This window comes from Lactuca saligna, chromosome 3 (assembly GCF_052625555.1).
Source record: "Lactuca saligna cultivar CGN05327 chromosome 3, ASM5262555v1, whole genome shotgun sequence".
Classification (NCBI taxonomy): domain Eukaryota; kingdom Viridiplantae; phylum Streptophyta; class Magnoliopsida; order Asterales; family Asteraceae; genus Lactuca; species Lactuca saligna.
Window position 1 is genome coordinate 202,184,951 of NC_136419.1, and position 19,774 is coordinate 202,204,724.

Below are 19,774 nucleotides of genomic sequence, written 5' to 3' on the forward strand. Positions count from 1 at the left end.
GCTATGAATCTAACTGAGCTCCTCCGACAAATCCAAACGATTTGTAACCCTTCCCACCCAATCTAATACCCTGAAAGGACTAATATATATGGGGCCTATCTTACCCCGCTTCCTGAACTGGATGACGCATTTCCAAGGTGACACCTTCAGGAGTACAATATCTCCAACCTGGAACACCAAGTCTGACTGGTATCTATTTACGTACCTCTTCTTTCAACTTTGTGTTATTTGAAGTCTGTCGCGGATTTGCTAAATTAATTCCATTGTATTGAGTACCACTTCGGTACTCCTCATGACCCATTAACCGACCTCTCTCTAATATATTGGGGTCCTGCACTTCCTCCCGTAGAGCATCTCAAAAGGAGGTCGATCAATGTTGGCATAATAACTGTTGTTATCAAAATTTTTGCCAAAGGAAGATATGTATCCTAACTTCTACTAAATTCCAATACACATGCCTGCAGCATGTGCTTAACTGTATGGATAGTCCCCTCACATTAACCATTAGTTTGGAGGTGGAAAGTCATACTAAAATGCAGACGAGTACCCAAATCCTTATGGAACCTCTTCCAGAACCTGGAAGTAAATTGAACATTCCTAGCAGATACCACAAAAACTGTCACCCCATGTCATGCCACAACCTCCCGGATGTAGATATCTACTAGCTTCTCTGCCAAAATTGTAACATCCATAAAATTCATGAAAGTTTAAAACTTTTTCAAACATCCAAAAACCATTATTTATTATAAAAGGTTTTCAAAATAGTATCATATCAGAGTATCCCATAAATCAAAATCATAAAATGGTACGAGGTACACGATCAAGCCTTCGCCTTCCCGTGATCATCCAAAGTACCTAAAACAAAATCCAAAACTGTAAGCCCGAAGCTTAGTGAGTTCCCCTATAATACCAATGACATACAAACCATAACCATATCATATCAAACAAACAACATGCAAATAGACAGGTCCGACCTGATACCTGTGCAGGATTGGCTAAGGCCCAGGGCAGCAACTATATGGGGGCATACATTTAACCCATTAATTAATTCTATATATAATTTTTGGCCCATAATTTTCTTTCTGTATGTCTCCTATATTATGCCGACTGGAGAAATCTAGACGTACATGATGCACAAAATCAAATTACTTGAAGCAGCTATAATCGCAATTTGTGATTGGCTCAATCCCAATCGACGCCTAGAAAACATATAATATGGAATTGAGGAGTCGACTGTATCTTTAATCCAAATCGGTAATCCCTAGTTATTATAATAAGTTTCTGATTTCTCTTTTACAATCCAAGCAAGAAAAAATTTGATGTAGAAGTCGACTCCTCCTTTCTAAATCGACTGGCATCACCTCTCCTCTTGCAGTCATATTCTTCTTTTGAAATTGGTATCACATCTCCAACGGGTTACGGATGTTGTCGTACTTATCTTGTTGACTGTTAATAAGCGATTTGTTTGTATGAGTTAGAGTTCGACATTTGATTTTGTGTTTAAGAAAGTATTTTTCTTATCGAAATTTATATCTTTGTTATCATATTTATGTCTTTTGATTCAAGAGTTTGCTTGTAGGCCTGATTTTTATGTTACAGCTTTGCTCTAGGATTAGGAGTTCGAAATATCAAAAATTCGTTCTAAAGTTTGAATATCCAGGTCTGATTTTTAGTGTTTTTATCTTTGTTTTTTAGCATACTTTAGTTTCAAAGTCAATTGACAATTGAGTATTTCAATCATACCATCTTTTTGTTGAATCCTTTGGTAGAAGTAGTGTTCATTGTTTAATATTTTGTAACATAAGTATCGGGATTCATTATTTGTTGTTTCGTGCTATAAGATAAATTATGATTTGTTGTTTCTGGTTTCTTTGTAAGGAGGGGATTTTATTCTGGGACATCCATTCACAAAGATGTAGGTGTTATCAAATGTTTGCTTTCATATTAAATTTGGTTTACTGCTACATGTTATGGAAGCATCCTTGGGAAGATGTGAGTTTATGTATAATGACCCCAAAAGATGTCTCACAGTTTGGCAACTTTTACAGTTGTAAAATAGTTTTAGTTTGTGTCAAATATTACATAATGGTTGTCACTTTTGTTTAAGAAATGTTATTCCTTTAAAAGAAGTTTGTATCTCTTAGTTTGTATAGATACCGGGTCCATTAAAAGGTTTTGCTACATTATATATATATATATATATATATATATATATATATATATATATATATATATATATATATATTGTAATGGTTTAAAGTGGATCAAAGTCATAATAATGGGGCATTATTATGTTGTTTCGCCTGGGGCATGAAAAAATATTGGACCGGCCCTGCATATAGACTCTTCAGTATGATTGGACCGCCCTCACCAGGCCTTTAGTCTATCTGGCTCACTCTCAAAACCTTCAGCGTGTTTGATTGTAGAGGACTTGTTTCATGGGTATCCAATTAATAAAAGAAAGTTGAAGCGGCAGTGCTTGGGATCCTGGTTGCTTGTATTTGTTGTCAATGTTTGCTTTGGTGTAATCTAAATTCTATGCAGGATTGTTTTATTTTAAAAACAACTTTGTTTGATTTTGGTGGATTGATTAGTTATATATAAAGCAAGACATAGGTTGTTATATTATAATCCTAAAAAAATTGCAAAGTAGAAGTCTGTGGTTAGTCTCTTATTCTTCGATTGAGATCATAAAATAGCAACATATTGTTCTTTAGAACACTAACTCATTTGAATTTTTTAGAAACCCCATCTGCTAATTATCAAGTTTGATATTGATAAAACAAGACACTAAGTTTTGTTTGATTTTAAAGTTATTTCTTTTTTGTTTATATACATTTTTTATGTATACATTTTGTCCATTGTACAGTATATGTATAAGGGCATAAAATTTTTATTTCGCCCTGGGTATCAAAAAACAACGGACAGGCCCTGCTTTTAATTCAACAACTTATTAGTGTATTGTTTCGAGCTTAACATCCTTAACTCCACAAATGTTTATAACCCTTAAAAACACAAACAATCAATGCAAATTTAAATTATTTACATAACAAAAAGACAAAATTGCAAGAATGGTCCTTGTGGTATGTCAAAACTAGCAACTTTGATCCAAAATGGGTTTGGCTCGCAAGGATGGTCAAATAGTTTCATTTTGTTGTGAGTTTAGTCCAAAATTTTTAAAACTTTTTATAATGACAAATTTGCCCTTGGTACTTTCCCTTTTTCAATTTTTTATTAAAGAAATCAAAAAATGAAAAAGAAAAAAAAATCTCTCTCTCTCTGTCTCTCTCTCTCTCCAACTCGTCTATCTCCCTCGTTTCTCACTTCTCTGGCGAAGAGAGCCACCACAGTTGACTGTGGCAGCTTCTCCGATTCCCATATCATGACCCACCACCATTCAACATCCCAAATCCAAATCCACAATGGATGTTCTTCGTTCTTGATTTTGGATCTAAAATAAAACACAAACAAAATTAACAAATTTCTAGAAGTGGATTTGCAAAACGAAGAACCTTCACTTTATTGATTTTGTTCAATTTATTATATTAACTTTACAAATCTTCCAGACTCTAAACACACACATACATAGTTACACATACATCAAGATTAATTTGATTTAAACAACGGAAACAAAGCTCAATATCATTAGTTGTGAAGTCGATTAGAACTAAAAATGTACACACATAAATATGAATATGAATCTCAAGAACACTCATTTTTCCCGAGTTCAAGAACAAGAACATCACATTCACAGACCCATAAATCATTCACAAACCCATAAATCATTTTTCTTGATCTGATGAACTACCCTTCACCACCACCTGAATCGAAATCAAGAAAATTTTCAAACAAACCCAACAACAACAATTTAGATAGAAGAAGAAGGAAAGAAACATAACAAACATAACAATAACAAATCTCAACCCTAGATCACGATTTCAGTTGTTTTCTGTGACACATTCACTCAAGATAGCCACTGGACAAACAAAGTTGGGGATTTCTTACCCTCTTAGAATGAGAAAGCTTAGGAGAGAGATGAACAGTCAATGAAATCCATAAGGAGAGTTATGGCTCTAGAAATCGCCGCCTGAAGCATAACCACCACCACCTGAAGTCAGTTAAGGGATTTGAAGAGACACAATTGAAGATGAAAAGAGACAGAAATGTAGATCGGATATTGGAGCTACAACTCTTCATAAACGTAGATCGAACAAATATGGAGCAATGAGAAAACCCTTCGTCGGAGAAGGCGGAGGGATGTCTCTAGTGGTGGACAGCACCATCGTCTTCGTCGGATGAACAAATATGGATTTCACCTTGATTGTTTAGGAAAGCTTCGATAGAGATGACAGATTTGAGGGTAATGAGTGCTTGGTGGTCAACTGAGAAGACGAAGATGGAAGATTTGAGCGTAAGAGACGTGTCTCCGGTGGATATGCAATTTTCCGGTGAATAAAGATTGACCAGATCTGAGAGAAAATGGAAGTGTAGGAAGAAGATGAATAGGTTGATTCTTGGAGAGAGAGAGAGAGGGAGAGAGAGACAGAGAGAGAGAGGTATTTTATTTTTTTTTATATTTTTAATTGTTTTTTAATTACATGTAATAAAACAAAAATGAAAAATTAAAGAATAAGGGAAAAATCGTCTTTACAAAAAAAAAATTCAAACCAAATTGGACTAAACTTGCTAGGAAATGAAACTATTGGACCATCCTTGCGAGCCAAACCCATTTTGGATCAAAGTTGCTAGTTTTGACATACCATAAGGACCATTCTTGCAATTTTGTCTAACAAAAACTTACTCAAATATGTTTATCATGCCTTTTGTAGTATTCAGATATCACGAGGACATTTTTTCACTTATATGAAATTAAAAAAGGAAAAATAAACTCAGCCTAATTTTTTTTGGCTTAAATATGGTGAAACACATATGCACATTAATTCCTAATTTTGTAGGATGCCCTAGGAAGTATATGGTTAATTTAGAAAAAAAAATGCTATTTTTCTCTTTAATTTTTGTAAATTCTCAAGAAAAATAATTAAATTTCTCAAAAATTGTTTAACACATTTGTAAAAAAGTAAACACTTGTAAATGCATACTAGACAAGTTATCTTACGCTGTGAGGTATACGTCCCACCCACCATGCGGCCACCTCAGTGTAGCATCTTGAAATTGGGCCTACAACTTTTAGCCATTTTAAGAAAAATTTAAATTTTAGCCATTTTAAGAAAAACTTAAATTAGAAAAAAACCAAAAAAAAAAAACCAAAAAAAATATACATTGATAATAAAAATGATCAATATAAAATAAATAATAGTTATATGAAGATTTTATGATGACATAATAAGATTAGAATAAATGGTTGGATTTTTGAAGAAATTATAGAGCAGGTAAATAAAGTTGTCATATTGTAAAACTTATAAAGGTAGTTTTGACCTGATGAATCACCATCACCGTTTAATTCAAGGGTATGAGTTTTGTGCTTAATTGTGAATCTCAATATTTTCACTAAAAGTCCTAATATATTATGGTGATCTAAGTATAATGGAGGAAACTTGGGGGTTATTTGTGACAGATGATGAATGATAAGAAGCTTGACACCTTTTTTCTCTCCCCTCATTTTCTCCAAATCGAATATAATGAGCGTGTTCGGTAAAATTAGCTGGTAGCGGGTAGCTTGTAGTTTGTAGCGATTTATTAAACGCTACATGACGTAGCATTTAGATTTGAAACGTTTGTTTAAACTAAACTCTAGAAGCTTGTAGTACCAAACAAGTCTTTCTGTTCAAAACGAAACGTTTTTCAGATGTTAGAAGCTAGAAGCTTTCAAATGCTACATGTCAAACACGCCCTAATTGTGGAGATTGAGAGAATTGACAAATTTAGTGGACTAAATGAAGATCTAAGGTTAAATGGGTGAAGATGGAGCTATGGTTTCAACATGGATCTTATAAGGCATAACTACTTCCATTGCCATTTAATTTTCGATCTAGGATTTTGTTCATGGAGCTAAAAAAAAAAATTAATCAAAATTGTTTTATTTTCGTTTCTAATGTTTCTTTAGTGATCTAGACCATTGTGGGGTTACCATTTGCTCAATATGTAGTGATCTTGAACTTGTATTTCATATAGAATGACTTTACTTGGAGACATAAAATATACTTGCATAATGGTGCTTCCAAGTTGAAGTATACACATATTTCCTTGTTATAAACAACATAACTTTGGCAAAACAATGGCATACTAATGATTACCTAGTGGGAGTAAGATAATCTATCTGAATATTAGGTATGAGAAAGTAGTAGTATATCATTCAAACTTACATGTGCATAACCTAATTCCTATACTATGCATCTGTTGCTGCTTTTAGTGTCACCATGTCATTTTAAGTAACTGAAACTAACATGTGAGCTAAGGGGCTTCATAATTTGTACTCTAATATATGTACGGGGTTGTGTGGAGTGCACACATGTATAAGATCGAATTAGAAGTTGGTTTGACGACTAGTCGGGGGTCCGGGGACAACGCCCTTGGATCCAGGGTTTCCAAAGGGGCAACACCCCTTTGGCGGGGTTTAGGGGTAGTTCCCCTAGCGGGGTCCAAGGGGCAGAGCCCCTGGCTGGGGTCCCGCTCTAATGAAACCTAATCTCGTTAGTTTTGGTAACCCTAAATCCTCATTAAATCATGATTATCATGACTTGCTTCCAAAACAACCAATGACAGCCCAACCTTAATGAAACCCTAATCTCGTTTAATATATAAACACTCCTTCCTCTTCAGAAGAGGGTTACGATATTAAGCTCTCGTTTTTCATCATACTTTCACAGAATCCTTTAGCATATTGGCTTATAATTTATGTGCCTAGAATTGTAAGTGTCCACTTGGATTATCCTAGGTTGAATTTCTTGTAACCCAGGTAAAGAGTAGATCTATCGGTTTGGAAAAGTGATATCACAATCCAAGTTGGTATCTAGATCTCCACCACAAACCCTAAACTAATATCATGTTTCTGGAGATGGGTGGCTCAATCCGCGAGATGACCACTAAGTTTGCTAAGCTAGAGAAGTTTGAAGGCGTCGACTTTAGGCGTTGGAAGAAAAAGATGCACTTCATGTTGACCACTCTGAAAGCACCATGCGTGCTGACTACTCCAAGACCAGCAGAGCCTGTGGAAGGTGTTGTTGAGACGGATGAAGAGACAAGAAGGAGACATAAATGGGACAATGATGGCTACATCTATAAAGGTCACATTATGAATGGTATGTTTGATGCTTTATTTGATATCCATAGTGAAGCCTTGTGTGCCAAGGAGTTGTGGGACACCCTTGACCTGAAATACAATACTGGGGATGCTTCTAGCAAGAAGTTTTTGGTCAGTGACTTTAATAATTATAAGATGGAAGATTCAAGGTCTGTCACTAAACAATACAATGAACTCCTTGGCATATAATGTCAGTTTAAACTGCACCGTATGAATATGGATGAATCCATTGTTGTGTCCACCATCATTGACAAACCACCTCTATCCTGGAAAGACTTCAAACGTAACTTGAAATATCAAAAGGATGAACTGTCCTTGGTTGAACTTGCGAGTCACATTCGTATTGAAGAATCTCTTTGTGCGAAGGAAAGTGACAAATCTGAATGATGAAAAAAAAAAACCAAGGGAAAGGTTGAATCTGGACAGCCCTCGGTTCATATGGTTGAAAGTAAACCAAGGATCCAGAACCACAAAGGACATGGAAAACGCAAGAAGGAACATGTCCCAAGCAAATCCAACAAAAAGAGAAAGGATCTGGTTTGTTGGGAATTGCAAGCATGATTTTCATGTGAATTTAGGCAACAATGGTGCTGGAAATAGTGGAACCAATGAGAAAGTGAATGGGTCTTCGGCCCAAGTTAAAGGAGGTCAATTTTTGACTAACTTTGATAATTCTAATCAGAAATATGTTTACTATGTTTCATTTATCCTTGAATCATTTTATGTGTAGGATGATGATGTTGCTTGGTGGATCGAATCTGGAGCAACGAACCATGTATGCAAGGATAAACGGATGTTTGAAACATTAACTCCGCTTGAAGATGGGTCGATGCTGAAAATGGGAGACAATTATTTTATTCCTATTTGTGGTTTAGGTGTCGTGTGTCTTGAATTTACTTCTAGAAAGACAATTAGATTATTTGATGTTTTGTTTGTTGCCAAGTTTTGCAAGAATCTTGTTAGCTCTAGTTGTTTGAATTCCGATGGTTTTAAACAAGTTATTGAGTCGGATAAGTTTGTTTTTTCTAAGGGTGGAATGTTTTTTGGCTTTGGATATTTAAATAATAGAATGTTTCGTTTGAATATTGTTGACAAATGATTACATGTTCAAAATTCTGCATTTGTATCTTCTGCTTCTAATGTTGATAAATCTATGCTTTAAAATGTACGATTAGGTCATGTCAAATTTAGAAGGAGGCATGAGATGTCAAAAGATGGATTAATTCCAGCCTTTGATATGACATCGGATAAATGTAAAACATGCATGCTTACAAAGGTAACAAAACAACCATTTCCTAATGTCACTAGAAATTCAGCTATTTTGGAACTTGTACATAGTGACCTGTGTGATTTTCATTCCACTCCTTCTTTGGGAAATAAAAAGTATGTAGTCACCTTTATTGATGACTGCACTCGGTTTAGCTATGTGTATTTGTTATATTCTAAGGATGAAGCCTTAGATAAATTCAATCAGTGGGTATCATTCATGAGACCACGACACCTTACACACCCCAACATAATGGTATTGATGAACGCAAAAATCAGATTTTAAAGGAAATGGTAAACTTGATGTTATCATACTCGAGATTGAGTGAAGGATTTTGGGGAGAGGCCATGTTAAGGCCTGCAATTTGTTAAATAGGGTTCCAAATAAAAGGAACAAAGCAGTCCCATATGAACTTTGGTTCAAGAAAAAGCCGAATTTGAGTTATTTTTGGGTTTGGGGATTTCGGGCAATTGTAAAACTTACCGAGCCCAAAAAGAAAATTTTGGGAGAACGTGGAGTTGATTTTATATTCATTGGATATGCTGAACATTCCAAGGCATATAGGTTTTATGTAATAGAACCTAATGATTCAGTTTCAATTAACACTGTTATCGAATCGCGGGATGCAATTTTTGATGAGATTCTGTTTTCATCGATTCAAAGGCCTAAGGATCTGACTTTTGGTGCTAATAAAGAGAAAAATTCAGAAAGTCTAGATGGTGGTATCGTGCAAGAACAACAAGATATTCATAGAAGCAAAAGAGGCTAAATTGCGAAAAATTTCGGATCCGACTTTCAACTATATTTGGTAGAAGGTTCAAGAGATGAAATTAATATTGAATACTCTTATTGATATAGTATTGAAGATGATCCTAAGACATATCAAGAGGCCATAGAGATTCATGATAGTGCCTTTTGGAAGGAAGCAATTGATGATGAAATGTCATCAATTCTTGAGAACAACACATGGGTGTAGTCTGATTTGCCTCCTAGTTCTAAAACTCTTGGTTGCAAATGGATTTTCAAAAAGAAAATGAATGTTAGTTGGAATATTGAGAAATTCAAAGCCCGCTTATTCATTAAAGGTTTTAGACAAAACCCCGGTATTGACTATTTTGATATGTATGCTCCAGTTGCACGTATTTGTCTATTAGATTGTTGGTTGCCTTGGCAAGTATCCACAATCTGGTTATTCACCAAATGGATTTGAAAACAACCTTTTTAAATGGTGATGTTGATGAGGAAGTTTACATGAAACAACCAGAAGGTTTCATTATGCCCGGTAAAGAGCATATGGTTTGTAAACTTGTCAAATCTTTGTATAGGCTGAAACAAGCGCCTAAACAATGGCATCAAAAATTTGATGAGGTGATTTTATCTTTTGGTTTCAAGACAAACCAATGTGAAAAATGTTTTTATAGTAGATTTGATGATGCTACTAGAGCTAGAGTGATCATTTGCTTGTATGTAGATGACATGTTGATTTTTGGTACCGACCAAAATCAAGTGGATAAAACAAAGAAATTGTTATCATCCAAGTTTTCCATGAAAGATTTAGGAGAGGTTGATGTAATTCTTTGAATAAGAATTAAGAGGATGAACAAAGGATTGGTGATGACTCAAAGTCATTATATTGAGAAAATTCTCAAGCAATTTAATTTTACCGATTGTTCTCCTATGGGTACTCCTATTGATCCAAGTGTGAAATTAATGCCAAATAATGGCGTTCCTATTTCACAATTGGAGTACTCTAAGGTTATTGGTAGCTTAATGTATTCCATGAAAAGTACCAAACCTGATATTGCTTTGTTGTGGGTAAGTTGAGCAGGTATAGTAGTAATCCTAGTGCTCAACATTGACAAGCAGTGAATAGAGTGCTCAAGTATCTCAAGGGAATCATGGATTATGTCTTGAGTTATTTGGGAAGTCCTTCGTTTTTAAAAGGTCATTCGGATGCAAGTTAGATAACTAACATGGAGGACCATTCCTCAACTTCTGGTTAGGTATTCTTGCTTGCGGGAGGTGCCATTTCTTGGGCTTCCAAGAGGCAATTTTGCATTACAAACTCGACAATGGAATCTGAGTATGTTGTATTAGCAACTGTTGGTAAAGAAGCAGAGTAGCTAAGGAATTTAGTCTATGAGATTCCTTTGTGGTCTAAATTGATAACACCTATTTCTATCCTTTGTGATAGTGTTGTCACTTTAGCTAAGGCATATAGCCAGGTTTATAATGGCAAGTCTAGACACCTAGGTGATAGGCATAGTATGATTAGAGAACTAATGATGAATGGTGTGATTTCGGTTGAGTTTGTGAAATTGCAACAAAATTTGGCAGATCACTTGACTAAAGGTCTGACAAGAGACTTAGTGCACAAGTCTGTAACCGGGATGAGATTAAAGTCCATTTAATTCTATAATGATGAGACACCCAATTCCCTCCTACTATAATGTTAGGAGTTGAATTCAATGTGGAAAGCTCATACTTATAAATTGAAACACATGAAGTATTCATCCCAAGTATGTGTTCGATTCTGCAAGTTAGCCAGGTTGAAGTTTAACTTCTTAATAATTCCTTTGATAAATGTATGTGCAGATACATGGAAAGGAGTTACCTACGTGATTGTGAAGTGTAGCCGCATTTCAAGAGGTTGTGGACTTGACCTTGATACGATCACAAGATGATTAGGACACACGGATTTTATAATAGTGTCAAGTTGTATTTTGCTAGAAATTCAATAATCTAGTATGTATTTTACTTTCTAGTATTCAAATGGGTTGATGGGTTCAATTCTTAGAACACACTGATTCTCAAGTATTTTCAAATGTATGATACTAAGTGGAAATTCAATTGTTTCGATATTTTCATTATGTACTAGTTTGGTTTGTTTGATAAGGTTATGTTTGTTCAAGGGTTACACTAAAATGGGGGAGGATTGTTGGTGATTTTAGTGTCACCATGTCATTTTAAGTAACCGGAACTAACATGTGAGCTAAGGGGCTTCATAATTTGTACTCTAATATATGTACAAAGTTTGTGTGAAGTGCATGCATGTATAAGATCGAATTAGAAGCCGGTTTGACGACTAGTCGGGGGTCCGGGGGTAGCGCCCCTGGATCCGGGGTTTCCAAAGGGACAGTACCCCTAGCGAGGTCCAAGGGACAGAGCCCTTGGCTGGGGTCCCGCTCTAATGAAACCCTGATCTGGTTCATTTTGGGAACATAATGGAAAATTCTTTTTTTTTAGGGTGATAATGGTAAAACTAATGAAATTCGTTAGTTTTGGTAACCCTAAATACTCATTAAATATGGATTATCATGACTTGCTTCCAAAGCAACTAATGACAGACCAACCCTAATGAAACCCTAGTCTCGTTTAATATATAAACAATCCTTCCTCTTCAGAAGAGGGTTACGATCTTAAGCTCTCGTTTTTCATCATACTTTCACAGAATCCTCTAGCATATTGGCTTACGATTTTTGTGCCTAGAATCGTAAGTGTCCACTTGTATTATCCTAGGCTGAATTTCATGTAACCGAGACATAGGGTAGAAATATCAGTTCGGAAAGTGATATCATGATCCAAGTTGGTATCCATATTTCCACCACAAACCCTAAATTTCCCTATAGCATCTAACTCATGTATTGAAAATTCATCTATATATACACAATCCCCATAGTAGTCCTACTATTGACGTTTCTCCTCCATGAAATGTTAGTGAGCTTCCCCATAATGTATAAGCATGGTATATCATGTTTTATAATCATAAACCAAATACTATATCATGTTAAAAATTTGTTAAAGAAACTGATGAATTAGAAAATGTTGTATATCATGTTTTATAATCATAAACCAAATACTATATTTACTTACACAAACAACTTTGGGATCCATTATGTTTGTGTCTCACTTATTCTTCTTCATATTTTGATCATTTTGGAAGCATGAACGTGTTAGGGTTAATGAACCTCTTAAGGTAATAAAAGAGATAAAAGGTTTCTTGGATTTTGTTAACTATCATTTTGGTGTAAATAATGCAAACGTAGACCATAACTAAGACTGTAATGGTGGTAAAATACAACCCTAAGGAGAAAAAAAAACAATTCGAATAAAAATACCCTCTTGTGCAAAACATGTGCTCTGTTGACAGTTCAATTTAGAAGGGGTTGGTGGGCAGGACCAACATTGAATTGACTAGAAACCATGAAAACAAAATTGATACAAATCAAATTTTAGACAAAAATTGCGATATTTGCTAAACCACACAAACTATTTCTGAAATTTAGTCTTCTTTTTTGAATTTGTTAACCTTTTTTTTTTTTTCAAGGTTTCTGTGATATTTTCCAAGTTTCTCCCGTTAGATATGGAAGCCATGGTGGTCGAACTGAAAACTTTTAAACTTGATGGGCCAAAAGTAAAGTGCAAAACTACAGTCCTTCCAAATCGAACAGAAGGTGGGGCAAAAAAGGGGGATGCAGGGTCAATTCTCAGTTTCTGAAGATCTTGGTTTAAGCAACCGATTTTTGTTATTCAGGTGCACATCGATCCGACCCGACGTTGTCTTCTTCTCAACCTGCTCTGGTAATCATCTCCCCTTCCGTATCTTTCTAGCTCATTGTGCTTAGGGTTAACTCGACACTCGTTTGTGAATTTGAACCCCGATCTTATTGTTGATTTAACATTCACCTGCTTCTTAATTGTGTTTCTTTACTACAGTAGCGAATATCGTTTAACTCGAAGGAATTGTCTTTAATTTATCATCCCCATTGGTGATCACTACTGAATGATGTTATAATCAATTAGAGGAATTGTTTATTGTCTCTGTGTTTTACTGTTACTCTGAAGTGTATTCAGACTTATGATTGATAAATTTCGTCTTCTAGAACTTAATCATGAAAGACTACTCAATTCGCATTAGTTTGAAGAACATGTGTTAAAATCAACAAGTTTGTTAAAAAGTTTTGAATTTTGGGATCTCGTGATCAACTTTTTCTGTGGTTTTACTTTTCATAAAATTACTTAATCTTAATCCAAGAAGATCATGCTCACTGGTTCATATGTTGAATTAAGATTTGACTTTTAAAAGTTACATTTGGAACTTTATGGATCTATTTCACTTTAATAGATAACAAAACTAGGATTGCTTAACAATTTCATTGTTTCAAAAGGTGAAAAGTTCTTATTAGCCAAGAACACTGTAAATTTACCATTTTTTTTTTGTGCTTCTTTTAAAAAATCTACCTTCTCATGGTCTCTTTGGTTTCATATGAGTGGCTTTAGTTTCTGAGATTATGGGATTATGCAATTAGTAAAACTATCAAAACTTTATAATTTATCTTCCTTTTTATCAAAATTTATAAAAACCTCTAATTTTTTTTACTAATATCATCTTGTAGGTCAAAGTCAAACTGTTATGGAGCGATGGAGTGGAATATTAAAGGTTCCTTTGTTCAAAGGAAGCAGAGGTCTCTACAAAGTTGCAGCATCTCTTTGTATTTCATCTTCTTCCCAAATCCCAATTGTAAGTCTATCAAAATCCAAAACACCACAAACTTATAATCTCACTTACATTTTCACATTTCAGAATTTCCAAAATTACCCTTTTTTTTGCATACTATTACTAACACACTTTCTAGAGGAAAATGGTTTGATTGCAATGAAAAATCTCTAGTATGCTTGTTCAAAATGTGAATTAAACTTCAATTTTGTTTTTGCTGATGTGGCATATGCAGGTGCCTTCAATGAATGCTATATTTTTCAATGGGGATAGAGTGAAAGGCACTGGGAATCCAGTGATTGAAAGGCTTTCAGATCTTGAAAAGATTGGTGAAATTATGGTTTCAAAACTTGGTGAAAATGTTAATGTTTGGGTTATTGAAGCTTCAAAGTTTAATGGACCTTTTGCTGTTTATAAAGATTTTATTCCTTCAGTGAACAAATGGGGAGAACCAACATCATATGATCCAACTGGATCTCCTGCTTCTAATTCCCTTGTTTCACTCCTGCAAAGTTGTCTCATAGAGGTAATAATAACTTTTAAAAGTATTTATATTTTTTATTTTTGTTGTGGTTAATGATAATGAAAAGTAGAGTTAGTTATGGTGGGATTGGAGAGGGAATGGAATGGTTCATTCCGTTGGAATGAGAAAAGCTGCTTGTTTTGCTTGATGGAATGGAATTGACCATTCTTTTCCTTACATTTTGTTGAGAGGATTTTTTCCCTTTTTCTATTCCATAATGGAATGGAATGAAAAATTGTATATAAATCCTTTTTTATGTATTAAAGCTTAAAGGCCATGAAACTTTTTCTCAAATTTCTATCGTTTTAATTAAATTAAAATTTTATTTTCTAAAGTTAACTATCTATTTTTTTGTTATAACTTATAATCTTATTACTTATTAGGGTTTAATGAGAATTTATTGTATATAAACCCTTTTTTATGAATTAAACTTAAAGGCCATGAAAGTTTTTCAGCATTTTTTTATCATTCAAAGTAAATTACAATTTTATTTTCTAAAGTTAACTATATATTTTTCCTTATAACCTTTAATCTAATTTGGGTTAAAGGATATTTTATTATGTTTGTATTTTATTTCTTTCATCAACTATAATAACCATATAGAGTAGATTCAAAACTATACCATATATATACATATAACCAAAAAAAAAAAAAAAAATTGTAAAAAAATATTTATGGAATGTAATAACTCATTCCATTACACTCCTTATAATTTTACTCGGCCCATTCAATTCCTCTGTCATTTCATATTTTCATTCCTACACAAGTTTTCTAGGGCTATCTTCGATGATTTGGATGACAAGGGCATTTATGTTTTTTTTATAGACAAAATATTACAATATTTGTCCCATTAACATTAGCACTAGTCTAAGTTTCAGTCCAATGCACATCAAACAATATACAATCTGTCATGTCATGTCATATCAGATTTATTTTTGTACTTCAGAGGATCACTATTTTTTCTCCTTATTCTCAGGCGAAAAATATTCTTTCAAGTAAAGTTGTAGAACCAATTTCAACAGAACCTCCAATTTCATCTTTTTCACAACCAAAAACATATCTTTTTGGATTTAGCAAGGGCGGAACGGTAATTAACCAACTAGTCACCGAACTTGCATTCTCACAAGTCACAATCCCCTCTCATTCCCAAAACAAGAATGAAATCATACCAACTTCAAAAGAAACCCTTCTAAATAGTATAACCGAAATCCATTATATAGATGTTGGTTTAAACTCTAATGGAGCATACATTAATGATCAAGATGTGATTAAAAAAATCTCTAAACGTGTGTTGGAAGTGGGCCCACGTTTACGTTTTGTTCTTCATGGGACACCGAGGCAGTGGTGTGATAGTATGAGGGTTTGGATTGGGAATGAAAAAGACACGATGATTCGTCTGCTAAATGATGTGTGTAAAAAAAGTGAAGAAAAGTTGATGGTTTGCGAAAGGTTTTATTTTGCGAATAAGCACGCGAATATGCAAATGCATTTTGAAGTAATTGAAAAAATGGATATAAGTTGACTCTACTAAAACCTTAAACCATAAACCTTAGATTTTCCGAATGTGTTTAGTATCATGTGATTTAAATCTAAATCAGGTATGAGGACCAATCCATATTGGAAATGAAACTCTTACAATGTCAGTTGGACTATGTATTAGATTAGTGACTTGACTTGTGTAAAGGTGGAGATAGGTGATTTGTGAATATATTTATAATGTGATCCTAAATGTTACATCAATAATGAATTTGTTGAAAGTTATGAAGTTTATTTTGTGAATTTATGCATGTTTTTGTAATTTTTTTTAGAGTAAATTACTGAAATTGTCCTTGTGGTTTGGTCAAAATTGCATGTTTGGTCCCTAATTTTTTTTTGGCACTCGGATCGTCCCAATGGTTTGATTTTGTTGTGTTTTTCGTCCCTATGGTTTGGTAAAAATTGCATGTTTGATCCCTAACTTTATGTATGTAAGGGACGAAAAATGCAACAAAATTAAACCACAAGGACAAAAAACGCAACAAAATCAAACCACAGGGACGATCGGAGTGCAAAAAAAAAGTTATGGACCAAAAATGCAATTTTGATCAAACCATAGGGACGATTTCAGTAATTTACTTTTTTTATATCTAATCATCATATCTCTAAAAATTGATCATGTTTTTTTTTTTTTTTTTTTTTTTTTTTTGTATTTCTTTTAATAATTATTGGTCAATTTTGAACTTTTCAATGTCTCTTAATGGGATGCATTTATGTAAAGGCCACAAGTGTGATGATATGCGTATGAGACATAAACTATACTAAGTTCAAAAGTAGATAAAAGAACAAATATTCTATGAGTATATTGTAATATCCATTTAAATTTAATTAAAGTCATTGAGATATATTATAGAAATCTAAAATCTAAACATTTATTTTGTTTAAGTATAAATAACAAGATAATGAATATTTACAAAATTAACAAATACTCTACAAGAAAAAAAATTATATCCTTTTAAATTATCTGAAAAATCATTATAAACATTTTGCAATAACCCTCTCTCTTTTTGGTCGTTGACTCAATGGTCCTTTAACTGCTTTCTCTCTCCTTTTTTTGTTTTAATTTTTTTTATTGTAAAATATATGTTACTAATAGAGATTGACAATTAAGATTCCAATATGTTTAAAAACTTTAATATATTCCAAAAACAAAAGACATCAAAATGCATGTACATTTGAATGATTCAACATTTCAACTGAACATGAAAGTTTGAAACTATTGAAAAGATCCTTAATTTCTAAACTGTTTTTTTTCCTTGTGTACTAATTGGAATTTTCAAAAGTATGAATTTCAAGTTTGATTTGTATTCGAAAAAACAAAATTAGATAAGTTGTATCACTTAATCTTCTATTTAGGGCTATTAAGGTATGAGTTAATCGGGTTCGTGTTAAATGGGTATCGGGTAGATAGGGTCGGGTTGCCCGGGTTAGTCGGTTAATACATTAAGAACTTAATTTGGACATATTTAAAAGATTATTTCCTTTGACTTGATTTATTAAAGATTGTATTATGAAAGTAGGATTGTACTCAATCTCTACATACCTCTATATCAGTACAATTTTATATAGGTCAACTATTTATTTTTTACTCTTTTATTAACACCAAGAATCCATAGAAATTGAAATAAAATAAAAATATAATGTTATGGTTATTACAAGAAAGCATGCATACCACAGTAACCAAAAAAGTTCTTCCATTATCAGTATTAAATGGTTGAATTTTCAATTGTCTAGTTAATGACCAACGTCATGTAATGTATTTGTGTTTATAGTTAGTTTAAATTGAAAATAAGTAGAAGTCTTTCCTTTTTCAGCCCTCTAGTACTTTTCAGATGCAGAGGTTCTATATCTTTTTGGACTTCGACTTCAAGTTACTTGACCATTCAAAATTCAAAACACATATAATAATATATTGTAATTACTAGATAAGAACATTGGTAAATAAAAAAATAAACATGATATAGTACACCTTGACAAAAAAAATTATAAGAAAACTATTCCATATCCAGGTTAAAACAGATCGGAAAAAATTAAAAAAAAAAAACCACGTTTCTCCTAACAATCTATGTTTCCTAGTGAATAAACATTAACAAGGTGAGTCATTTACAAATATAAATCAAGTATACTTCTAGAGTCAGAAAGGTTTACACTTTCAAAGGGTTCATAGCCTTTTTTGTACAACTCGAGTGGAGAACGGTAAGAATATGTAGAGGCTGTGAATTCCTAATCGGGTTATTCAGGATGACCCGAAACTCGAATTTTTTTTGTAAAAATCAACCCTAAATCCGACCCTAACTATAAATCGGGTTTGCCGGGTTAACCGAATAACCTGATTTGGAATTTTAACCCTATTAAACCCGACCCTAATTACCTTATTCGGGTTAGGATTGAATCGGGTTAATCGGGTTCAGGTTTTTTTGACACCCCTACTTCTATTTATCTTTGTTTTGTATTACCTAATAAATACTTTTTTATGTTGTCTGACATGAAGAAGATTAGAACAAGTGATTGGAATTTTTATAGAAATCTAAAATCTCAATATTAATTTTTGTTAAGTATTAATAGTAAGTATATATGCAAAGAATATTTAGGAAATGAACAAATGTTGTATGCGAGTAGTACTATGTCGTTTTAATTATTATTTTTAAAATCATTATAAACTTTTTGTTGATGTTTAAAAACTACAGCTTAGCTTTAAAATTTTAAGCACAAGTATTAGATCATTTTCAATGACAGGTTTCTAAAAGGTTTATTACTTATTTAAACAATTTAGTTTTTTTTTTTTCATCCTGTTGATTTCTTCTAAATAGTTGATTACCACCAAAAAAAACATTCTAACACTACACTCTTTCAAATTGTATTTTGCTGTAAAAACCCATCATTTTCATATCAAGATGTTTAATATTTTCTAGCCGAAATATCCATTAATTGTTGAGCTTAGTTACAATCATAAAAAAACATACCACTAAAAGAATAATCCTTCTATAGTTCTTTCAAATCATATCAAACAATCACATGTGACTAAACTAAATTCTATTTTCTTAAAACATAATATTCCCAAAAATAAAACCGAAAGCATTTTCATATAACTAATGACCAAACGAATAATGTCAAGAAACGTATACTAAAAATTACTAATAACAAAAAAATAACAAAACTAATGAAGTTAGAGGGCCATATTTGACCAATTATAATAATGTGGGGCCAAAAAAAGAAAAGCATTGTAATCTCCGAAAGAATCGTTACATTCTAAGCGTTGTCATATGGCGCCAAATACAAAAACCGGCATTTCCCGAACCGGTCGTTACTGTTTTTTTTAATAGTTAAGCCGGCTTTCCGGAAGACCGGAACTTGGATTCCCTCTTAAAATAAAGTACATGTACGGCCATCTGTCGCTATTCACTCTATATAAAATACAAAAACAAAAACAAAAATGAATATATTTCATATAAAATATATTTTCTAAAGAAATTATCAGTACATAAAGTTATATTAGTTATATTATATTTACTTAACTAGCATAAATTAGGAATATATAATTATTGAGGTTTTAGTAATTTTTTTCTTTTGAAAATGTTACTAAAAATGGTTAGATGCATACATATAGTAATCACTTTAGATAACAAATCTTTATGTATAATATGGTCAATCTTAAGCAATGTAAAAAAAATACATTATCTAACATTTATG

General features: G+C 33.1%; 1 protein-coding gene across 1 annotated transcript; it reads left to right on the forward strand.

Moving 5' to 3' along the window:
- Positions 1-12,960: 12,960 nt before the first annotated feature.
- On the forward strand, positions 12,961-16,327 carry LOC145037749 (uncharacterized). The gene is made up of 4 exons (XM_078986454.1): positions 12,961-13,109; positions 13,925-14,049; positions 14,261-14,551; positions 15,525-16,327. Exons 1-4 carry the CDS (start codon positions 13,001-13,003, stop codon positions 16,068-16,070), a joined length of 1,071 nt encoding a protein of 356 aa, XP_078842580.1. The 5' UTR covers positions 12,961-13,000; the 3' UTR covers positions 16,071-16,327.
- Positions 16,328-19,774: the final 3,447 nt, after the last annotated feature.

Bases quoted from the DNA above. Each gene is read 5' to 3' on its own strand.
- LOC145037749 (XM_078986454.1), top strand. From the start codon at position 13,001: ATGCAGGGTCAATTCTCAGTTTCTGAAGATCTTGGTTTAAGCAACCGA. The intron at 13,110-13,924 runs GTAATCATCTCC...ATCATCTTGTAG, and splicing joins CTTCTTCTCAACCTGCTCTG to GTCAAAGTCAAACTGTTATG. The intron at 14,552-15,524 runs GTAATAATAACT...CCTTATTCTCAG, and splicing joins TGCAAAGTTGTCTCATAGAG to GCGAAAAATATTCTTTCAAG.